Source organism: Prionailurus viverrinus, chromosome A2 (genome assembly GCF_022837055.1).
Source record: "Prionailurus viverrinus isolate Anna chromosome A2, UM_Priviv_1.0, whole genome shotgun sequence".
Classification (NCBI taxonomy): Eukaryota; Metazoa; Chordata; class Mammalia; order Carnivora; family Felidae; genus Prionailurus; species Prionailurus viverrinus.
Window position 1 is genome coordinate 82936324 of NC_062562.1, and position 19537 is coordinate 82955860.

The 19537-nt window shown below is 37.9% G+C and overlaps 1 protein-coding gene across 2 annotated transcripts in view; it reads right to left on the reverse strand.

Annotated features, from left to right (window-relative positions):
- MAGI2 (membrane associated guanylate kinase, WW and PDZ domain containing 2) overlaps nt 1-19537 on the reverse strand; it is a 1356537-nt gene that overhangs the window by 181182 nt on the left and 1155818 nt on the right. Inside the window, exons 11-12 of one of the 2 annotated variants that reach the window (XM_047848847.1) lie at nt 12828-12859; nt 6308-6491 (exon numbers count right to left, since the gene is read on the reverse strand). In XM_047848847.1, coding sequence (XP_047704803.1) covers nt 6308-6491; nt 12828-12859 — 216 coding nt within the window. Of the gene's footprint in view, nt 1-6301; nt 6492-12827; nt 12860-19537 lie in introns of both variants that reach the window. The other variant, XM_047848846.1, reaches the window with a different exon arrangement.

Below are 19537 nucleotides of genomic sequence, written 5' to 3' on the forward strand. Positions count from 1 at the left end.
CCAAGTGGCTCTCATGTTAGGATGGGAGACAGTGCCAACTACAGTCCTTGCTGACTAATAACACGGAGAAAGCAGCAGAAAAACCATTACTTTAGAAATACAACCACTCATTTGTGATTAGCCATAAGTTATACGTGTATTATAATGCTGAACAATGAAAGAATTCCACAATGAACAATGAACAACAAAATGGTAGGATAAAAGCCATGGATGTGAAAAATACAGCCGTCCGTTTTTGACTGGCTACAAAGTATAATTTCCTCTCAAGTATAGTGCTAAAAACCAGTTTGTTCTTCCATTATGCTCTAACTCTTGTGGTTCCTTCTGATTGCTACCCTCGCTGCGATACTCACTGCTTATTGTGAGTTAGTTCTTCCTAATTTCCGGAAAGAAAAATTGATCGTGTGAGTTTTTTTGAGGAAATTTCAGAGGAATTTGTGTTCTAAAGAGGTTCCACCATAAGGCACATTACAACATACGGATCCCTGACACTTTTATGATCCTACATTTGAGTGATGTCTTACTGCAAAGAAGCCAGACATTGTACCTCATAAATTGTTTATTTATAATAAACAAGGTTCAATGTGAAGAGAAAGAAGTTTGGATAACTTCCATCATAATTCAACTTGGGTTCACACCAAAGGACAGAATCATGAGGAAAGAGTTTCAAAGAACAGGGATTTTTCTTCTCTGTCTCTTCCTGTTTTCATCTGCTTCTTGCTCTGGCTTCTGAGGCTGCAGTAGGGTGTCTGCTCAAGAAATGGCCCCATGAGGGGCAACTGGGTGGCTAGTCTGTGATTAAGCATCCAACTCTTGATTTCGGCTCAGGTCATGATCTCATGGTTCATGAGTGTGAGCTCCACACTGAACTCTGTGCTGACGATGAGAAGCCTGCTTGGGATTCTCTCTCTCCCAATCTCTCTCTGCCCCTACCTCACTTGCTCTTTCTCTCTCAAAATAAATAAACTTAAAAAAAAAATTCTCCTTTAAGAAAGAAATGGCCCTGTGAACCAAGGATGATGAGACAAACCTTTGCAATAAGTCTGGCTTAAATCAAAGTGAAGCAACAAGACAGAGCCCTCATTCCTAAATCACCAAGTTCTTGAGCATGACCAGAACTTTATTTTATAAGATTCCAAAGGAAGCCATACCCCATTTCTTGGGAAGCACTTTGTATTGCCCTGCTTGGCATCAAAAGGAGGAGTCATGACAGCCGTTGTTCTGCAGTTATGTAACCATGATCTCTCCTAGGAGCTGGAAGACAGACAAAATTCTCTCCCTTTTGGTCCTGTGATGATGGCGATGTTGCATCTGATTTCCTACCTGTGATGAAAACTAGAACTCCATGGCAGAATACTTACATGAGTGAAGCCTTGCTACCTTTTCTTAGTACTAAGTTTATCATGCTTTAGATTTGTATATGTGTAATTTTCTGAGTATGGAGGGAGTTTGCTGGGAGTCTGGCTAGATAAGCTACCACATATGTCTTTACCTCAAATGAGGAATAAAACATGTATGGGCAAAAATTCAGTCAGCCAAATAAATTAACTTGAAAGAAATTATTTATCTGACTGGGTATTAAAATTTTTATTCATGGTCTGTACGTTTAGATATATACTTTTCTTAGACAGTAATGATGACTATTTCTTTAATAGATTATGTAGTAAAGGAAAACCATATAATTCATCATTCAAAGGAGGTCAAACTGGAGAGTGAAAAAGAAGCTATTAATAATTATGCCAGGATGACACAGAGCAGGACTGTCTCAAGCAAACAGGCATGTGCAGTCACCCTACGTAGTCTCACGGGGTTGTAGGCTGTTAAAAAATTGTTTCTTACCATGTCGGAAATACGTGACACCATCACATATCAAGAAAGAATGGCAGAAGATGGGAGGAGGGAAAAGCAGTGAGCGCCTTTAGAAGTAGTTGCTTTCCAAGGTTAGAAATGGTAAACAATAGTTTTTTTTTTTTTAAGATTAGCAGACAAAATGAGAAAATGTAAGCCCTTCCTCTTGATTGCAAAGAATCCCTTCTTTCATGAGTGTCATGAGAAAAGGACAGAGAAAGAAAAAGTAAGAGATAGCCTGGTTTATCCCACTATGAAATGGTGCTTTCAATAAAAAAAAAATGCAAGTAGGGGCACCTGGGTGGCTCAGTCGGTTAAGTGTCTGACTTCGGCTCAGGTCATAATCTTGTGGTAACTGGTCGGTTTGAGCCCTGAATGTGGCTCTGTGCTGACAGTGTGGAGCCTGCTTGGGATTCTCTCTTTCTCTCTCTCTCTCCCCCTCCCCCCAAAATAAATAAATAAACCTAAAAATGCAAGTAATGGGGACAGAGGCTATTATACAATGAGAAACATGAATATTATTGAAAACTGTTGAGTAGAGTTGGGGATGGGGAGACTTTTGTTTTTTTTCTGGCAGTTGCTGGTAATGACAGAGGGTCAATGCTTAAATACTTAATATGAAAACCCCAAAAAGCCCATTGGTCAAAACCTCTTTTGGGATTTTTGGGCGGCATGTTTCATATATATATATATATATATATATATATATATATATGAAAGCTTACATGGAATTAAGTTAGAAAAAAAATTTCTTTCTGCGCAGAATTTTCCAATAAGGATGAATGGGATTTTTGGTAATTAGAAGATATTTAACACACGACATTCTCCTGATTAAGCATCAATTTTGCCCATGGAATGAGAAACTGTAGGTCTAATTGTCTAATTACACTTAAACTGTTGTCTATATTTACTGCACAATTTCCCATGATAAAATGCTGATATTATTTGCTGGGCTGTGCCATGCGGTCTCATTGAGGAACTGTTTTTCCTACGTTTTTGTGTCCTCGATTTCAGTGTAAGTTTTGTACAATTGGAATTTGTTTCTCACGATCTTTCTCTCATGGGGTCCCCAGCGGAGTTCTAGACACGTGTTGAGTGTTCCATACACCCTTGTTGGCTGCTGTTGATTGATGTTGTTGACGATGGACCTGGAGGTGCCACTTGTGGGCACTCTGCCTGTTGCTCTGAAATTGGAAGCCTTGCCCGGCCTGCTGGAAGAATCTTCCTTCTCTCTTTCTTCGGTTCCATGGCCTCATAAGAAGATCTCATGAAGACGGGAGGTGTTTCCAGCTCTCCCCTCATAAGCATGTACCTGTCATGTTCAGTTTCATTTGGCTCTAGTACCCAACGGTTGTCTTTGTTTGTTTAAAATCATTACATTTTTTTTTTCAGGGATACATCTTTATTAAGATGTCCTGTGTGTGCACATTAAAATGTCAGCATAATCTAATTATGAGCCAAATGAGGCACAGCAGTATTTACATCATTTGATAAATTTCCATCATTTGCAGGGGACTGGTGACTTGAATCCAAATACTTCTTGACAGCCGTGCTATAACAAACATTCTGTAGCTCCGGACAGCAGAGGCTTGTGGGTGGAGGTACATCCTTTCTTCTTCGGCTACTGCAACCCAGTTTTGAATGTGAATGCAAAACATCTCTTTACTTTCATACCTGGTTGTAAGGGAAGATACCATGAAATTGCTACAGGCCAGGGAAAATGTCAAAGGGCTTGGTTTAGACAGATCTGGTTGGGATTCCCTTACATACTTTCGCTGATCTCCATGGAATTTTCTCCCAGGAAAAAGTTCAGGGAACACAAGGATAAACAGAGTAAAACCTAAATGTAATGCATGAGATTCAAATGAATAAGGCATGGTTCACAATCAAAATCTTGACTATGGGTCTTTTGTATGGATGCACACATTTCACGATCATTAAAAAATCCTATTTCAAGATGATGGGAAATACACTGAGCTTTCCCCCAACTCATTAAAAAAATATTTCCGGGTGTTCCAAAAATTCAAGTGAGAGAATGAAACTTTTTCATAATTGGAAACAGGGAACATGTAGAGGGCCAAGGGCAGCTTTGTTCTTTCTAGATACTTGCGTGTCCAGGAGCAGAGTGAACTGATCAGTTATCCAGAGACCTGAGAAAGTAGCGCTGTGATTTTTTTGGTTTCCTAAATCTTCAGGGTAGAGCTTTGCTTACCCTGATGTGATTTCCCTGCTTCTTTCACACTCCATTTAGTGTTATGAAATAACATGACAGAAACGTGAAGGATGGGAAAGAAAATGAGCTTGCCTTCTTTTGGCTTCCTAAGACTTGTGACCCTGAAAACATTGCTGTGACCTCAGAAACATTAGAGAGCTGACAAAAACATGAAGGGTGGGGGGGACACCATTAGGGAAGAGGCAGCAGTGGCATCCGCAGGGCACTGATGGGGCAGAGGGGGCTGGGGCGAGAGTCAGACTGTTGGTTATTGGTGTGGCTGCCAGAAGCAAAGGGAGAAAGAGCTCCCAGGGGAGGTTAAGGTGGACTGGTTTGCTGGGATTGTTACAGGTGAGGAGCGGAAAGGCAATGAACGGAAACAGCATTGCAAGGGCTGGATAAAGAAATCAAAATTCTTTTAGGGTTGAAAAGAAGGTCACACACAATTCCTGCTCAGAAACTGAGGGCACCAGTGTCAGACATCATGAAGGAAGACAGAATATATGGCAACACTACCTTTGTCCTGAATAATAAGGCTTGCATTGGGTCAGGAAACTTAGAAGAATGAGAGCAAATAATTAATGAAGGGACAGAAACAGAAGGAAGCATCTTCTGAAGCTCCCTAAAAATACCAAAAATTTACACAAGCCAAGGATGTGAGGATGATATTTTAATCCTGCATTGCATTTCCATTTCCATCCTCCAAGTTAGAACTTCTACTGTATCTTGATCTCCACCCGTTTGTACATTCTTACTTCCCCAGTTAAATTTGTGGGAATAACACATAATACTTGTTTTGGGTATCTCTCCATGGTACTGACAGTAAAGTGGGTATTCAACAAATACTTGGATAGTGAAGCAGAAAAGGTACCAACTGTGTTGTATTTCAACTGTGTTGAAATCTTTTCAAATTTTTATGAGCATTAATACCTTGATTTCATACTCTGTATTATACAGCTAAACATACTACTTTGTTCTTATTCTATCACAGCAAAACATTCTAACTACACAATCCTTTAAAGACTTTCAGTTGTTCATCCAGAAGGGGAACAATGAAATATGGGAACCCTGTCATAGCTGATTATTTAAAATAAAGATACGTGTGTGTGTGTGTGTGGGGGGGGTTCATTTCTCGATGCATGCCCTGCTGTTCCAACTATTTTATCAATGAAAATTGCTTTTAACTGAGAGTTGTAGAGGATGAGGAAAAGGTATTATGTCAACTCTTCCCCTTACCAGTTGGGTGCATAATTCTCAGCCCCTGAGCTTGTAAAGAATAAACAGATTTCAGATTCTCTAAGGTCATACACCATCTAAAACTTGTGATTCATGTTTCAGATGATAAAGTTGGGGAGAAGACATTGGCGGAACACAGAGACAAAGGAAATCAATTTATGGTAGACTGTGAAAGGAAGTGTCTGGGACCATAACCTTCTCACTAGGCTAGGTTTCTTGATCCATTCATATGGATCATATTATACTGTGTATTTCTCTCATAGATTATACATTCATGACATTCATATTCCTGTCCTCTAACATTTGGAAGAGAAGACCTGTCAGATGGTGGAAAGAGGCACAATGAATGCATATGCAATATTAAAAACCTTTGTTTTCTAATATTTATAAAGTACAATGAAATAATTTTAGAGGACCTTCAAATAGGATGACAAGCACATACACGATATTTTATGACTACATGGGCCCCACTGCAGTAAAGAGGCCCCATTGTGTTAAATGAGAAGGAGAAGTTTTGGAGGTAGAAATGATTGGCATGCAGATCTGTGCTATTTACAGAACCATTACTTTCATGACTGTGAACTGGAAGACTTGGCTAACATGTACTCATGGCCCTAAATTCTTTGGTGATTGCATTCAAGGCTCTGAGAAAAAAAATCTAAGGTTCAGACTCAAGACCAGATTACACATAAAAATCCCAAACATTTATCTTACTATTTGGTGACTTAAACAAAATTGTCCACATCCTCTGACTCCCATCCTTCCCACCAAATACATTCCTCATTTTCCTCAGAGGCTTAGAGGTAAAACAGTAGAAAATAAACTATAAACCCAAAAGGTATAAGCTATTTTTAAAGACAAGTTTAGATCAGCTGACTCTACTTTTGAGATACTTTTTGAACCACAGAATATAAAGTTATGCCAGATCATCTCAGCTTCAATATATCTCCTGGCAAGGCTTCAGCTATTATTAATGTACCCTTGTTTTACGTGGCTTTCACTTACGCCTACTTTCATAAATCGCTCTAGATTTCTCGTAGAGCTCGTATGGGTCAGGCTTCCTTGGGTCAAAGGCCTCTGTTGAGTCAGGAAAGGAAGTCCTGTGAAGGGCGGGTGGGAAGGGCAGGTTCTGCGGTATGGCCGGAGCAGATAAACTCGTTTGAGGACTGCCTTGATTTTCCCATCGGTCCATTATCTGGAAAGTGAAAGAGAACAGAAAATAGCTAAGAATGAATTTTTTCTTGCTATTTCCCTTGTCACATACTGCAACCCTCACCTTTACGTTAAACTTTCTTGCCCTGTGGACTTTTCTTCCATGAAACATTTCAAACTCTGGAATAAGTATGAGAAAAGATTCTATTTCTCTATATTAAAGTACCATAGACTGTACCAAATACAAGTGGTATCTGACTTTTGAATGCAAGCTTATATAACCTTGTTACCTACTAGCTGGTAATCTTCAGCCAATCACTTAATCTCTGAGTCTGTTTTTTTTCCCCCTCTTATACAATAAAGATAACACGTATCTCAAGATAACTTTCCGTGTCTGTGTGTAGAAAATGGTATTGGCCCTGATATATTACACGATTTTTACTGATACAGAAGAGAATAAAGTAGTCTACATGTATTCTTTTGACATCTATGCATATTCCGATAATCTCCTATACCTGAACATTTGGTCACTTTCCTTACAACTTAAACTAATATTACAACCATCTGGGATTTATGAATTGTTCAAAGTCTTCTGTGAAGCTTCATTTACTGCTGATGTGGCAGTTTCTTCCCCCAAATGCTACTCTGATATTGCTAATACTATAATTTATTAAAGATCTAAAGGACACTTCCCAGTTTACCATGTTTTTTTCACACACGTTACCTTCTTTGGTCTGCACCATGGCCCCCTGAGGTAGGTAAGGCAGAGACCAATATCCTTTTGTTGAAGAGAAAGCCAGTTAACTGAGATCACCTGTTTGCAATGCTAACTTCACCTTCATTCAATAATCAACTGATTCAAACTCAACTTAGACTTTTTTGCTTTGAATAAACCGCTTTGTGTAAAACTCAGATTAGATTACCCTTTGTCTAAAATTTTGCATTGGGTCAGTGTGTTCTTCAGGCTAAAGGCTAACCTCCTCCAGGGGCAGTAGTGGCTCCTCATGACCTAGTTTCTGCTCTTCGTTCTCATACTCTCTAATGGTCTCTCCCCTCATTCCGTAGGATCCATCAGATTCTCTCCTGCCTCTGAATCTTGCACACTTTCTTAATTTCTCCTTCTACCTGCAAAGTTTAGTCATTTTCTCCTTTTTCACCTCCCATCCTCACTTTACCTGGCTACTAGATTCAGATGAGATGTCTCTTCTAGAAAGCCTTTGCTGACCATTCCTGAACTGGTTACATGTCCCCCCTGGATGTTCCCACAGCATCTCTACCTACAAGTCACACCCAAAATTCATGATGCTCAACTATAATGGCAAGTCTACCTATGTCTCCTCAAATAGATCATGACGGGGACAGATCCTACAGGGGACATAGTCTTTCTCATTGTTGAGTGCTCAGAAAATGTTAATTTAATGACATTAAGTGCTCAGAAATTAACAAATGTTAACAAATTAACAAATGTTAAGTGCTCAGAAAATGTTAATTTAATGAATGAATGAAATCATCAATAAAATATAGTTAGCTGTTCTTTTTTTCCAAATCTGGTTGACTCATAACTGTTCTTTTTTTTTTTTTTTCAAAACACAAACAAACTAGCTTTGATACACACTGTTCTGAACTTGGCAGGATTAAAACTTTCTGTCCCTCACTGCACTGCCCTGCTTTTGTTTCCATACTGGCTACATCTTGGTCAGGGCTCCTACATGAGCTCTGATTTATCAATTATAAATATTTAAAAGTTGGAGGGGATGTGAGGTTCCACATACTGTGCATATCACTGTGACTTGCAAAGTTCCCTGTGACTTGCTCACCTACCTGAGACTATGTCAGGTGTTGAGTGAGTCATCAGACTATGAAAGAAATGGGTCACTGACCTTCCTCTCAAAAAGATTGGTGCTATGGTCTGAATGTTTGTGTTCCCTGCCCCCCAAATTTATATGTCAAAATTCTAACACCCAAGGTGGCACCTTTGGGAGGCAATTAGGTCATACAGGTGGAGCCCTTGTGAATGGGATGAATGCCTTTATAAAGGAGATTCAGAGTCTAGAAGACCCTTCTGTCAGGTGACATAACAGAGAAAAGATGGCCGCCTCAGAAGAGGCCTCTCACCAGACACTGAATAAAGCAGCAGCTGGATCTTGGGCTTCCAGCCTCCAGAACTCTGGGGAATAAATTGCTATTGTTTGTAAGCTATCCAGTCTATGGCACAGCAGTCTGAAGGGACTAAAACATATGGCTTCATTTTAATTTGTTTTCTATATGGGCTACTGACCAAGATTTCATTTAAACAAAATTTCTCTACCTAACGAGGCTGGAAAACCCCTAGTTGAGTTCATTTCCCTAATATTAAACATAATCTCAAGAGCGCAAAGAAGTCCAGCTGCTGTTAGCGACAGACCCTGGGTCAAACCAATTTGTAACTATAATGGGAGTGCTGTTTACATAATAATACATTGAGGGGAATAAGTGGCAAATTTGCTTAGAATTTTAGCTAATATTCTCTTCAGTAGGTCCTTTGGTCCCACTTCATAAAAATCTTTAAATATGTATGCCATTAATTAATTTTATGGTAAAATTCATCTAGGAAGCCATCCTAGGTTTCTTTGTTCATCTATTCTCCATGTCTTTGCTATGATGGGAAGTCTCACATTTGTAGCTAAAGTCATATTTTTTTTTTTTTCCAGTTAAAATGACTGGCCATAGGTATCATGTGATGGGATTCTGGCTGTGACTTTCTCCCTTCTATTTCTGAACATAAGATACTAAATTCTAAAAAGTAAATAAATTAGATGTATGGACTGAGTAGCTGTAGAATCCCACTTGTCATCATAGGGCTTCAGCAAATGTCGATTTCTTTCTCCTGTCTTCTACTGAGGGTGAACTGATAATATGTATCACTTGTGTGAAGTCATGGGAGCAAACATGTTTCAGGTGAAATATTAGTGTTTCTAGAAAACATTTTTAAAACTACAGAACAAATAATGGTTTGGGCACTGGCGGGAAGGTTACTTGGGCAGATTGACAAATTCTACAATTTTTGTAGCACAGAAACAGGGGAATTAGTCAAGAGTCTGGTTTATGCTTAGTAAAGTGTTCACATCTTGCTGTGACATTTATCAATCCTTCAGCCACTCTGTCAGGGTTTATTAAGAGACTGTAGAGCAGAAAATTACTGTGCCCATGAAATTACTGAAGAAGCAAACTCACAGTCCTTATAGCTCCCCACCCCTGGATTGTTATTTGTTGGCTCTGACCCAAAAGACCATGGAGCAGACAACCCTCCCTGGAATTAGAGGCCACCCCCCTGCTCACTGGGGCTGATGTGCTGATCTGACAGCATCTTCTGAAGGGTGCACTCTGTTGACTTCTTTCTCAGACAACTTAGTCTCTGGACTTCTGCTTTCTAGCTGGGATGCTCGGCTCATTTGTTCTTCTCAACCTTCTTGAACACCCTAGGTTCTGACCCTGTCCCATTGCCCAGACCCTTGGGCATCACTTGCTCTACCTAGTGTTTTCCTGACCTTGACCTTTCTAGAGTTGTGCTACCTGCCAGGCATTTACCTCTCACAGGCTTCTGGCCTTCTGTAGTCCCAGTGGTGTCCATAGCTAGGCAGATATTTATAAATATCTCACTAGAGTAAGGAAAATGGAAATGAAGTTGTTTTCAGTATCTGGAAGAAACCTTGTATCTCTGCAGGCCTTGGTAAATGAATGAATCCTCGACTGTTTGAAGGTACAGTCATTGAATTAGCAGTGGACATATAGCCCATGACAGGGCCTCAAATGGTAAAACAGTATAAACTAATCATGATGCAGTTAATATTTTGATTCCCACTTCTGATCTGGGGTGCACAGTGGGAGTGTGAATAAGGCAGCTTCTCACCTCACATGAAGTAATCTATTTAGAAACTGTTTGCTTCATATAGAAGCTGGTGTAGTCTAAACACCTCCCTTCACTATTTTAGGGCAAGGATGGGATGTGAAGGCATTTGGCTTGATTCTGTCCTTGAAGAATGAACTTGGATCCCTTCCAGATGGAAAGCAGGAGAACTCATTATAATTAGTGTATTACTTGTTACAAAGGAAATGACTATCTCAATGTGGATTAGTTTACAATGTAGAGTCATAGAATAGAAGAGGGTAGGGAAGTGACACAAGACCAGAAGGAGGAGAGATCTCACTCAGAATAACATTTCCTTAATCTGAGTACAGATGGTATTAATCCTTCTCAGAGGAGAGAGTCTATAAATCCATATACTGTGGGCATATATTTATATATTTGTTTAAAGGAATACCTTAGCAAACTATGTTCATTTTATAGAGTCATTAATTTATTAAGGTTTTATGCATGAAGGGTCTGTTTCTAGGATGACAGTACTTTATATTTTCGAGCTCAATATGTAGAGGCACTGTTTTAAGCACTTTACATGGATTAGCTGATAGACTCTTAACAATAACTATAGGAGTGGGTACTCTTATTGTCCCCATCTTACAGACAGAACTTGAGATACTGACGACTCAAGCGGTTAGTTGAAAGTCATACAGCTAGTAAGAAGAAGAAGCAAAGTTTGAACCCAGGAAGTGTGCCTTCAGAGCCTGCACCCTAAAACGTATATTGCACTGCCTCTCATTATAGTCCTGAGTCTAAAGAACTTCTGGCAGATACATGGAGGACATTAATTCAACAGTCTTATATCCTCACTCAGCCTCGAACCTGGAAGTCCAAGCCTTAGCTTTCGTAGGGATGTATGGACTCAAGATTAATTGTAAATTGAATTCTATAAAATGTTTTTGGGAATTATTGACTATGGATGTCATTACTGTAATGACAGCAAATGCTGTAATTATGTCAAATGGCATTATTTGTATAAACATGGTACATATAAGGAAATCATTAAATTGCATAATTGTAGCACCATGATGAAGTTTCAAGGTTCCTTGTTAAATTAGATAAAGATGTATCTAGACACAGAGCACAGATTAACTTTGGTGATGAAAGGAAATTATTTAAATTTTGGCCATGATAAAACAAATTTCATTTAAAACATTTTAAAAACACCTCTTTCCAAACCATGTGCATCATGAAATGGTTTGCTAAACCCAGATAGGTCTACTTTCCCCATCTGGTATTTTCTGTGGCCACATGAGCCCAATCCTAAATGAGGACACGTTTGGTGAGGATATTTTGCAGCCCTGACACATCAGTTCTTTGTCTCCAGCTCTTGGTTGGCCCATGTCTCTTTGAGAGAAACCTGGAGCTCAGACATATTACAGGGCTTTCCTTTCACATCTTCAAACCATTTTAAGGCATGCTATTTAATGAAACCAATTATTGTACTTGAGAAGTATGCAAAATTATATTAACCTCCATTTCTAAAATGAGAATATCAAGCAGTTAAAGATTCCCTCAATAAAAGAAATAAGAGAAGCATAAATTAATTCAAGAATTCCCTGCTCACTGGCCAGACTTGGGGCCACATTCATCTGAGCTGCTTAATTTGAGATGGAAGAAAAGAAGTAGGTGGGAGACAGGATTCCTCAAGTTTTGTTTCTGGATTTGAATCATCACTTTGCTACAGTTCTGCTCTAGTTGTGAGTTTTAGGCATTCCAGGTAGAGTACTGTATTCTAGCATACCATGAAATGGGATCCCAGAAAACCACCCCAGCTCTTGGGACTTGGGCAGTTACAAGTTCCGATATAATGGCAAATAAAAAACCCTTCTAATTGTGAAACTGACTTGGCTGACCTAGCCACACAAAAAGATAATTTAAACTTCCTATGTTGGCATCAAATTTCAGGATGATTCATGAGGCAACTAGGTCCAGAGAGATTAGGTGATGGCGGAGATGACCAGTTTCTGAAGGAGATTCAGAAGTTGAGTGATTGCCAGGTTTGGTAGAATATATATGTCTCTGGAATATTCACACACACATATTTAGCTCTGCATACATTAAAATGTAAATATAAATATATAAATGTATAGATGTATACAGAGCTAAATTTCTTATGTACCAGATTTAATTTGTAGGTCAAGTTTGCATTGTTTCTAAAAATTTCATGTTATAAAGACTATTTAGTTATTTCTGACAGGGGAAAAAACAAAAGGTTTCTGCAGTACACCATACTAAATAGTGTTAATGCTCATTTTCTAAGTATATTAAAAAACAGGCACAAGTGCCTTTACAGGAAAGTAAGACAAGTTATTTTTGTATTTGTGTGACAAGCACAAGACAAAGGGACACAAGATTTGTTCTTTTGACATCACAGAATCTCAGAGGTAAAAGATTTTGAGATCACCCAATTATATCTTATTTAATGGGATTGCATTAATAACTAGAAATAAAGAAAGAAGCATAAGAATTCCAACTTACAGGCTTTGGAGTTTTCCATGGAGAAAAGAAACCTGTAATAAAGAAAACAATATTTGAACTTTGAAAATATAACTTGCTACCACTTATGGGTGGCATGATATTCAAATGATTGCAAGTTACTTTAATTAGTTAATAGCAAACAATAACGATAAAATATGCTGCCTGGTTGTATAGTTTTCTGTAAGGAACCCAAATAATTTCATTGGAATTGTATTAATGATTCCAAGAACATTACTTTTTGGCATCTGAGGATTCTGAGGCACAGAGAAGGTAACTGTATGGGAGTCAGCTGCTTAAAGACCTAATATGGAGTCATCCTTAGGGATTTCTGTGTCCCAGCCATAGCTAGAGAATGGTAGTGGGGTGGGAGGAGGAGGAAGGGAGGAACAGAGAGAATAGAGGCAGAAATTAAAATTTTTAAAAGTAAATAACTTCTCTTAGTATAAAAAATAATTCTTCTTTGTGTACCTTCTTTAGGTGGTGAAAAGGCAATCAACAAGGTTTCATTAGTCCTAAATTTAAAAATAATGTATATACCAGGGCACCTACATGGTTCAATCAGAGCCTGGAACTTGCTTCAGATTCTGTGTCTCCTGCTCTCTGCCCCTCCCCTGCTCATGCTCTGTCTCCCTCTCTCTCTCAAAAAGTAAATGAACATTAAAAAAATTAAGTAAAAAAATTAACCTATACTATGAATCAAATTCTAGTGTATAAAACAATAACTCTTTGGGGACTGTTTTCCCATGGAGACCTTCTCTGAGCAGTTATCTATTTATTATGCTAGTGCCAGCCATGATGTGCATGAAGAAACAGTGCAAAATGTTTGTTAGTTGAATGACTCATGTATCAACAAAGCCATATTTGTTTTTTTCAATTTATTGAGCAATTTCTATTATCACAAATGGTATGCAGACTGGGCTGTTTCTGTTGTGATCCAAATGACCATTAAGATAATGAAAAGCAGAAGATAGATTACTTTTTTCTTCTGTTATTATTTCATTATTATTTTATCATATGGTATCAGTTTTTTTTAAAAGTACTGAAAACAAACTTAAAAATAATGGTGGGAGGTAGGGGCGGCTGATGTATACTGGCCTTAGTAAGCCAAAACATAACAATTTTGCTCATGTTAATGTTAGCTGGTATCTGAAAAATGCCCAATAAAAATGAAATCTTGAAAATAAGCCACATACTGTGTATTTATCACCTTAAAACTTTTTTAAATGTTTATTCATTATTGAGAGATAGAGAGAGACTGAGCATGAGCAGGGGAGGGGCAGAGAGAGGGGGAGACACAGAATCCGAAGCAGCCTCCAGGCTCTGAGCTGTCAGCACATAGCCTGACGCGGGGCTCAAACTCATAGACTGCAAGATCATGACCTGAGCCGAAGTCTGACGCTCAACCGACTGAGCCACCCAGGCCCCTGTTTATCACCTTTAAAACTGGGACTTCATAAGAGACTCTTAAAAAGCTGAGAACAAACTGAGGGCTGATGGGGGGTGGGAGGGAGGGGAGGGTGGGTGATGGGTATTGAGGAGGGCACCTTTTGGGATGAGCACTGGGTGTTGTATGGAAACCAATTTGACAATAAACTTCATATATTGAAAAAAAATAAAACTGGGACTTCTATAAAATGGTGATAGTTGAATTGTAACCCATTTATAGGAAATATCTGCAGAAATCCGGACACATAATTATGTAGATGCTTAAGCAATCCAACTCAGGCCTGGCATAAATACTAACTGCACCTCAATGCACGTTGTGAAGAATTGATGTTTCATTTTATGGAAAGAGGGAATGTGTGTGATCTATCATGTTTCTCAGCTTTGCTTGGAACCCAGAGTTAAATTTAATGTTCAGGTGTAAGAACCATCCTACCTAAGGAGATTAGTAGAATTAGCTCATCTTCTTACATACCCTATAAGTTCGTATCTATCTTTCCAACTAATGAAGAAAAGTTTGACATGTGGTTTGATTATAACTTAATTATATGGATCTAATCACATCTTTTTCTGGAAGCAGCTGAGAGTGAAAAATTACAGATAAATACATTTATCTCCTTGACTTAGTCTGTAAAATGCCAACAAAACTAAATTGACCACTAGTTATACAATGAAAAAAATTGTAACCTATTGGCTCATTAACCATTATTTTCAGTGAAGGGTAAAATTTATTTGTTGATTATGGAATTGCCAGCAACAGTTCTTCTGAAAAGATGTCATGTATATGTTCTCACAATGTCAAAACACTTAATTATTTCTTCTACTTTCTTTGTGTCATCACCTTCTTCCCGGAGTACTGTGACAGATTTTGAGTATTTGCTGTTTTACATTTGTTAGGTGCTGGGAGTTGCTTAGACTTTGATACGAATGTATTGAAAATGGTCCCTCTGTTATGGAGCTCTCACCTCCACTTGGGACATTATACTAAAAGATGATTATTCCTCCTAGGGAAAATGGGTAATCACCTGACCTTTCAGCAGTTATGGTGCCGAAGCTAAAATGGCATAAGAGGGACACTGGTCAAGATCAGACAAGGAGGGAAGAAGATTTAATGTGACCACCTTTCTTCAGAGGCAGTTTGGCTTCCCATTCTTTTAAGGCTGTTTCATTTAGTCTGACCTCAGACCACTGGCATGATCCAAGACTTCTTTCTCCTCCTATTATGGCAGTTTCTGGAATATTTCTAATGCTGAGTGCTGCAGAACCTGCAGTCTAAAGCAATAGTTACCTTTTCTGAGACATTGTCAAAAACGAAGTTGCCCCCTATGGAGTAAGTAATTTCAGGGAGTAAGAAATAGTATCAGAAGAGATTCCCCTACATATAAATAACTTTTACAGAAATGCTATAGTTGTGTGGGACAAACTATTATATATTATAAATTACAATATTGTTTTGTAGGATGACCCTTCTTGGGAACCTAGTTTATTCCAATGAATATTTAAATAAAAACACCAAAAACAAAGAAAAAACTTTAATACCCTTATTTCTGCAATTTTTCTTTTTCTGGAGTCATTCTCATTGGAGATAGATTACAGAAGGGAGATAGAATTGGCTTGCTGAGGGTATGACTTTTGCGTTTTTCACCAAGCATCTTCATAGGGAAACAGAACAGGGAATCTAGATAACTTTCTTAACCATTTCAGAGCTATGAACCTAGTTCATAGAAAAAGAGCATTTCTTTAAAATAATAATAATAATATTAGTTTATTTCTGGCCTTTATTTCCCCTACTTTTATAGAAAGTGGCATATTATATTCCCTAGTGGGATTAAAGTTTCTTTATAATGACCCATGTTTCTGTACTGATTTATCAGTATGCGTTTGTGTGAACACAAATGGAAACATACTTATTTAATCCTCGCTCTTAAGACAACAAAAGTGTGGGAACACAAGCTGGTGCAGCCACTCTGGAAAACAATATGGAGGTTCCTCAAAAAACTAAAAATAGAACTACCCTATGACCCAGTAATCGCACTACTAGGCATTTATCCACGGGATACAGGTGTGTTGTTTCAAAGGGACACATGCACCCCCATGTTTATAGCAGTACTATCAACAGTAGCCAAAGTATGGAAAGAGCCCAAATGTCCATCGATGGATGAATGGATAAAGATGTGGTATATATATACAATGGAGTATTACTTGGCAATCAAAAAGAGTGAAATCTTGCCATTTGCAACTACATGAATGGAACTGGAAGGTATTATGCTAAGTGAAATTAGTCATTCAGAAAGACAAAAAACATATGACTTCACTCATATGAGGACTTTAAGAGACAAAACCGATGAACATAAGGGAAGGGAAACAAAAATAATATAAAAACAGGGAGGGGGACAAAACAGAAGAGATTCATAAATATGGAGAACAAACTGAGGGTTACTGAAGGGGTTGTGGGGGGGGTGGGCTAAATGGGTAAGGGGCACTAAGGAATCTACTCTGAAATCATTGTTGCACTATATGCTAACTAATTTGGATGTAAATTTTAAAAAATAAAACATAAAATTAAAAAAATAGTCAAACTAATAGAATCAGAGAGTAGAATGGTACTTGACATGGTCTGGAAGTAGGGGGAAATGGAGACATTAATCAAAGTTTCAGTTATACATGATAAATAAATCTTAGAGATCTGTATAGAATAACACCGATAGTTACCAATGCTGTATTATATGCTTAAAAATTTGCTAGTAGGATAGGTCTTATGTTTAGTGTTCTTATCAACCAACCAACAAACAAATAAATAAGAGGGCAGGAAGAAACTTTTGGAAGTGATGAATACGCTTATATTCATGGACTATGGTAATGGTTTCATGGTTGAACACAATGCCAAACTCATCAAGTTGTATACATTAAACATGTACAACTTTTTCTATGTCAATAATACCTCAATAAACTGGTTTTTAAAAATAAAATGAAATAAAACAAATTAAATTAAATCAAATTAAGTTAAATTTTAAAAAAAGACAACAAAAGTGAAAGAACTTACGGTGCAGTTATAAACTATCTGCAACATGAATAGGGACATAAGAGAGCAAATGGGAAAATTTAGATGCAGCTAGTAAGAAAATTTAGATGCATTTAATATGAAGCTCAAAATAGAATTATTTTTCTAAAATCTGTCCTTTTTAGAGCAGAAATAAAACTAAAATGGATTTTTAATTCTGCACCTAAAAGCACAGTGAGATGGGCAAAGAAACAGAAGCCCAGTGCAAATACCTAGATGAGAAATTCTGGTACTTTAAAATGGAAGAGAGGACAACATTGACTTCATATTGAAATTTAAATTGGTGGCGCCTGGGTGGCTCAGTTGGTTGAGTGTCCAGCTTCGGCTCAGGTCATGATATCATGGTTTGTGGATTCAAGCCCTGTGTCGGGCTCTGTGCTGACAGCTCAGAGCGTGGAGCCTGCTTCAGATTCTCTCTCTCTCTCTCTCTCTCTCTCTCTCTCTCTGCCCCTCCCCTGCTCATGCTCTGTCTCTCAAAAATGAATAAATGTGAGAAAAAAAAGAATTATATAAAAAGAAATTTAAATTGAATTCTACATGTCAACAAATGCAACTGGAATATGTTTGCCAGATAAAATACAATAAGCCCAGTTAAATTTGAATTTCAGATAGAGAATGAATGATTTTGTTTTTAGTACAATATGTCCTATATATTGTAGGACATAGTTACAGTAAAAAAAAATTTGTTGTGTATCTGAAATTCAATTTAAATGGGACATTTAGGGTCTGAACACCCTAAAAACAGACCATTTTATATAAGTCCATTTATAAACAAAACCGCAGTAGTAACGTGTACTGAAGATAATATCTGTTCAATTAAGTAAAAAAAAAGAAAAGAAAAAGAAAAGAGAGAGAAAATAGGTAAGATCTTTTCCTGCACCCGCCCCCCCCCCCCCCAATGTTTTATTGCTTGAAATCTTGCTTTAGAGGAACCTCAGAACATTCCATTGGCTGTGCAGATCATCGGCTTGTGTTGGTTGTTTGACCATCAGCAGTCTTGACAGAAGCTTCCCCTCACGTGATTCAGAACTCTGTGGCCAATGTTCGTGTCACAAAGGATCATTTTCAAATTGTTTGATGACTGGTTAGCAACACTGCCTTGTCCCAAGTGGTATGTTCCACAAAATGGCTCTTTTCAAAACCTACTTCAGACATATGATACACAGAATGAAAGCCTATCAATATATTTACAGTAGGTCTGAAGGGAGAGCCCCTTTCTTGTGTGTGTTTGTGAGTTGTTTAAGATTTTTTATTATTTATTTTCACACGGCAACAAGATGATGAACTTTTAAAAATCATCTCAATTTGAATAAGAGATCAAAATACAATGAAGAACAACAGATCAGAGAGTCTCAGCATGATATCTTCAATTTGGAATAATGCCAAGGCAATTTTTCCAGATTCCTAGAAATTTCCTGAAACAGAACTAAATCTTTCAATATATCTTTACACTCCATTTGATATACTGAACTCCCATTTGCAAAATATGAAGTGGATTCTTCTTCAACTGAAGTACATACGACTCTGGTTTTGAAGATTATCATTACAGTCTCATGTATTTTATAGGGGATTCTGCAGAGGATAGAGATGCAGGGGGAACGTTTTATATTTCTTTTGCTTTAAGCGATAGAAAAGAAGTAGGAACCACTTTGAATTAAAAACCTGCTTCGCTGCAGATGTCCGTGCCCTGGTTTATTAAAAGTTGTGTTCTGTTTTGCTTAAAAAAGAAGGAAGATACAACAATGTGAATGTCCTTGGCACTACTGAACTTGTACACTTAAATATGACTAACATGGCAAATATTATGTTATGTATATTTCATCCTAATTTTTTAAAAATGAAAAATAAGGCAATAAAAGACGAAAAAGAAGAAAGGCAGAACAAAAGTATGTGCGTATTGCATGAGTGTGAGAGAGAACGAAAGAGTAAGGAAGAGAATTTCTTTTTCAGTTTCTGTGGTGTCCTGCTGGAGTACAGGAAACTCATCTGGACACCCACACAAATCTTTCCACCTCTAAAGTTATCTTTTCTCATAAAAGATTACAGGCAATAAAGGAAGCTCATGTTCTTACTACATTGCTGAAAATATTTCAGGGACTGTTAGAAAGTCTTCCAGTTGAGGAAATCATTTTTTTGAAGTTTCCCAAAGGGGGAAGAAGGCCCAGGGACTTTAGAATCTCCAGTTAGGGCTAATTTGAGGGAGAAA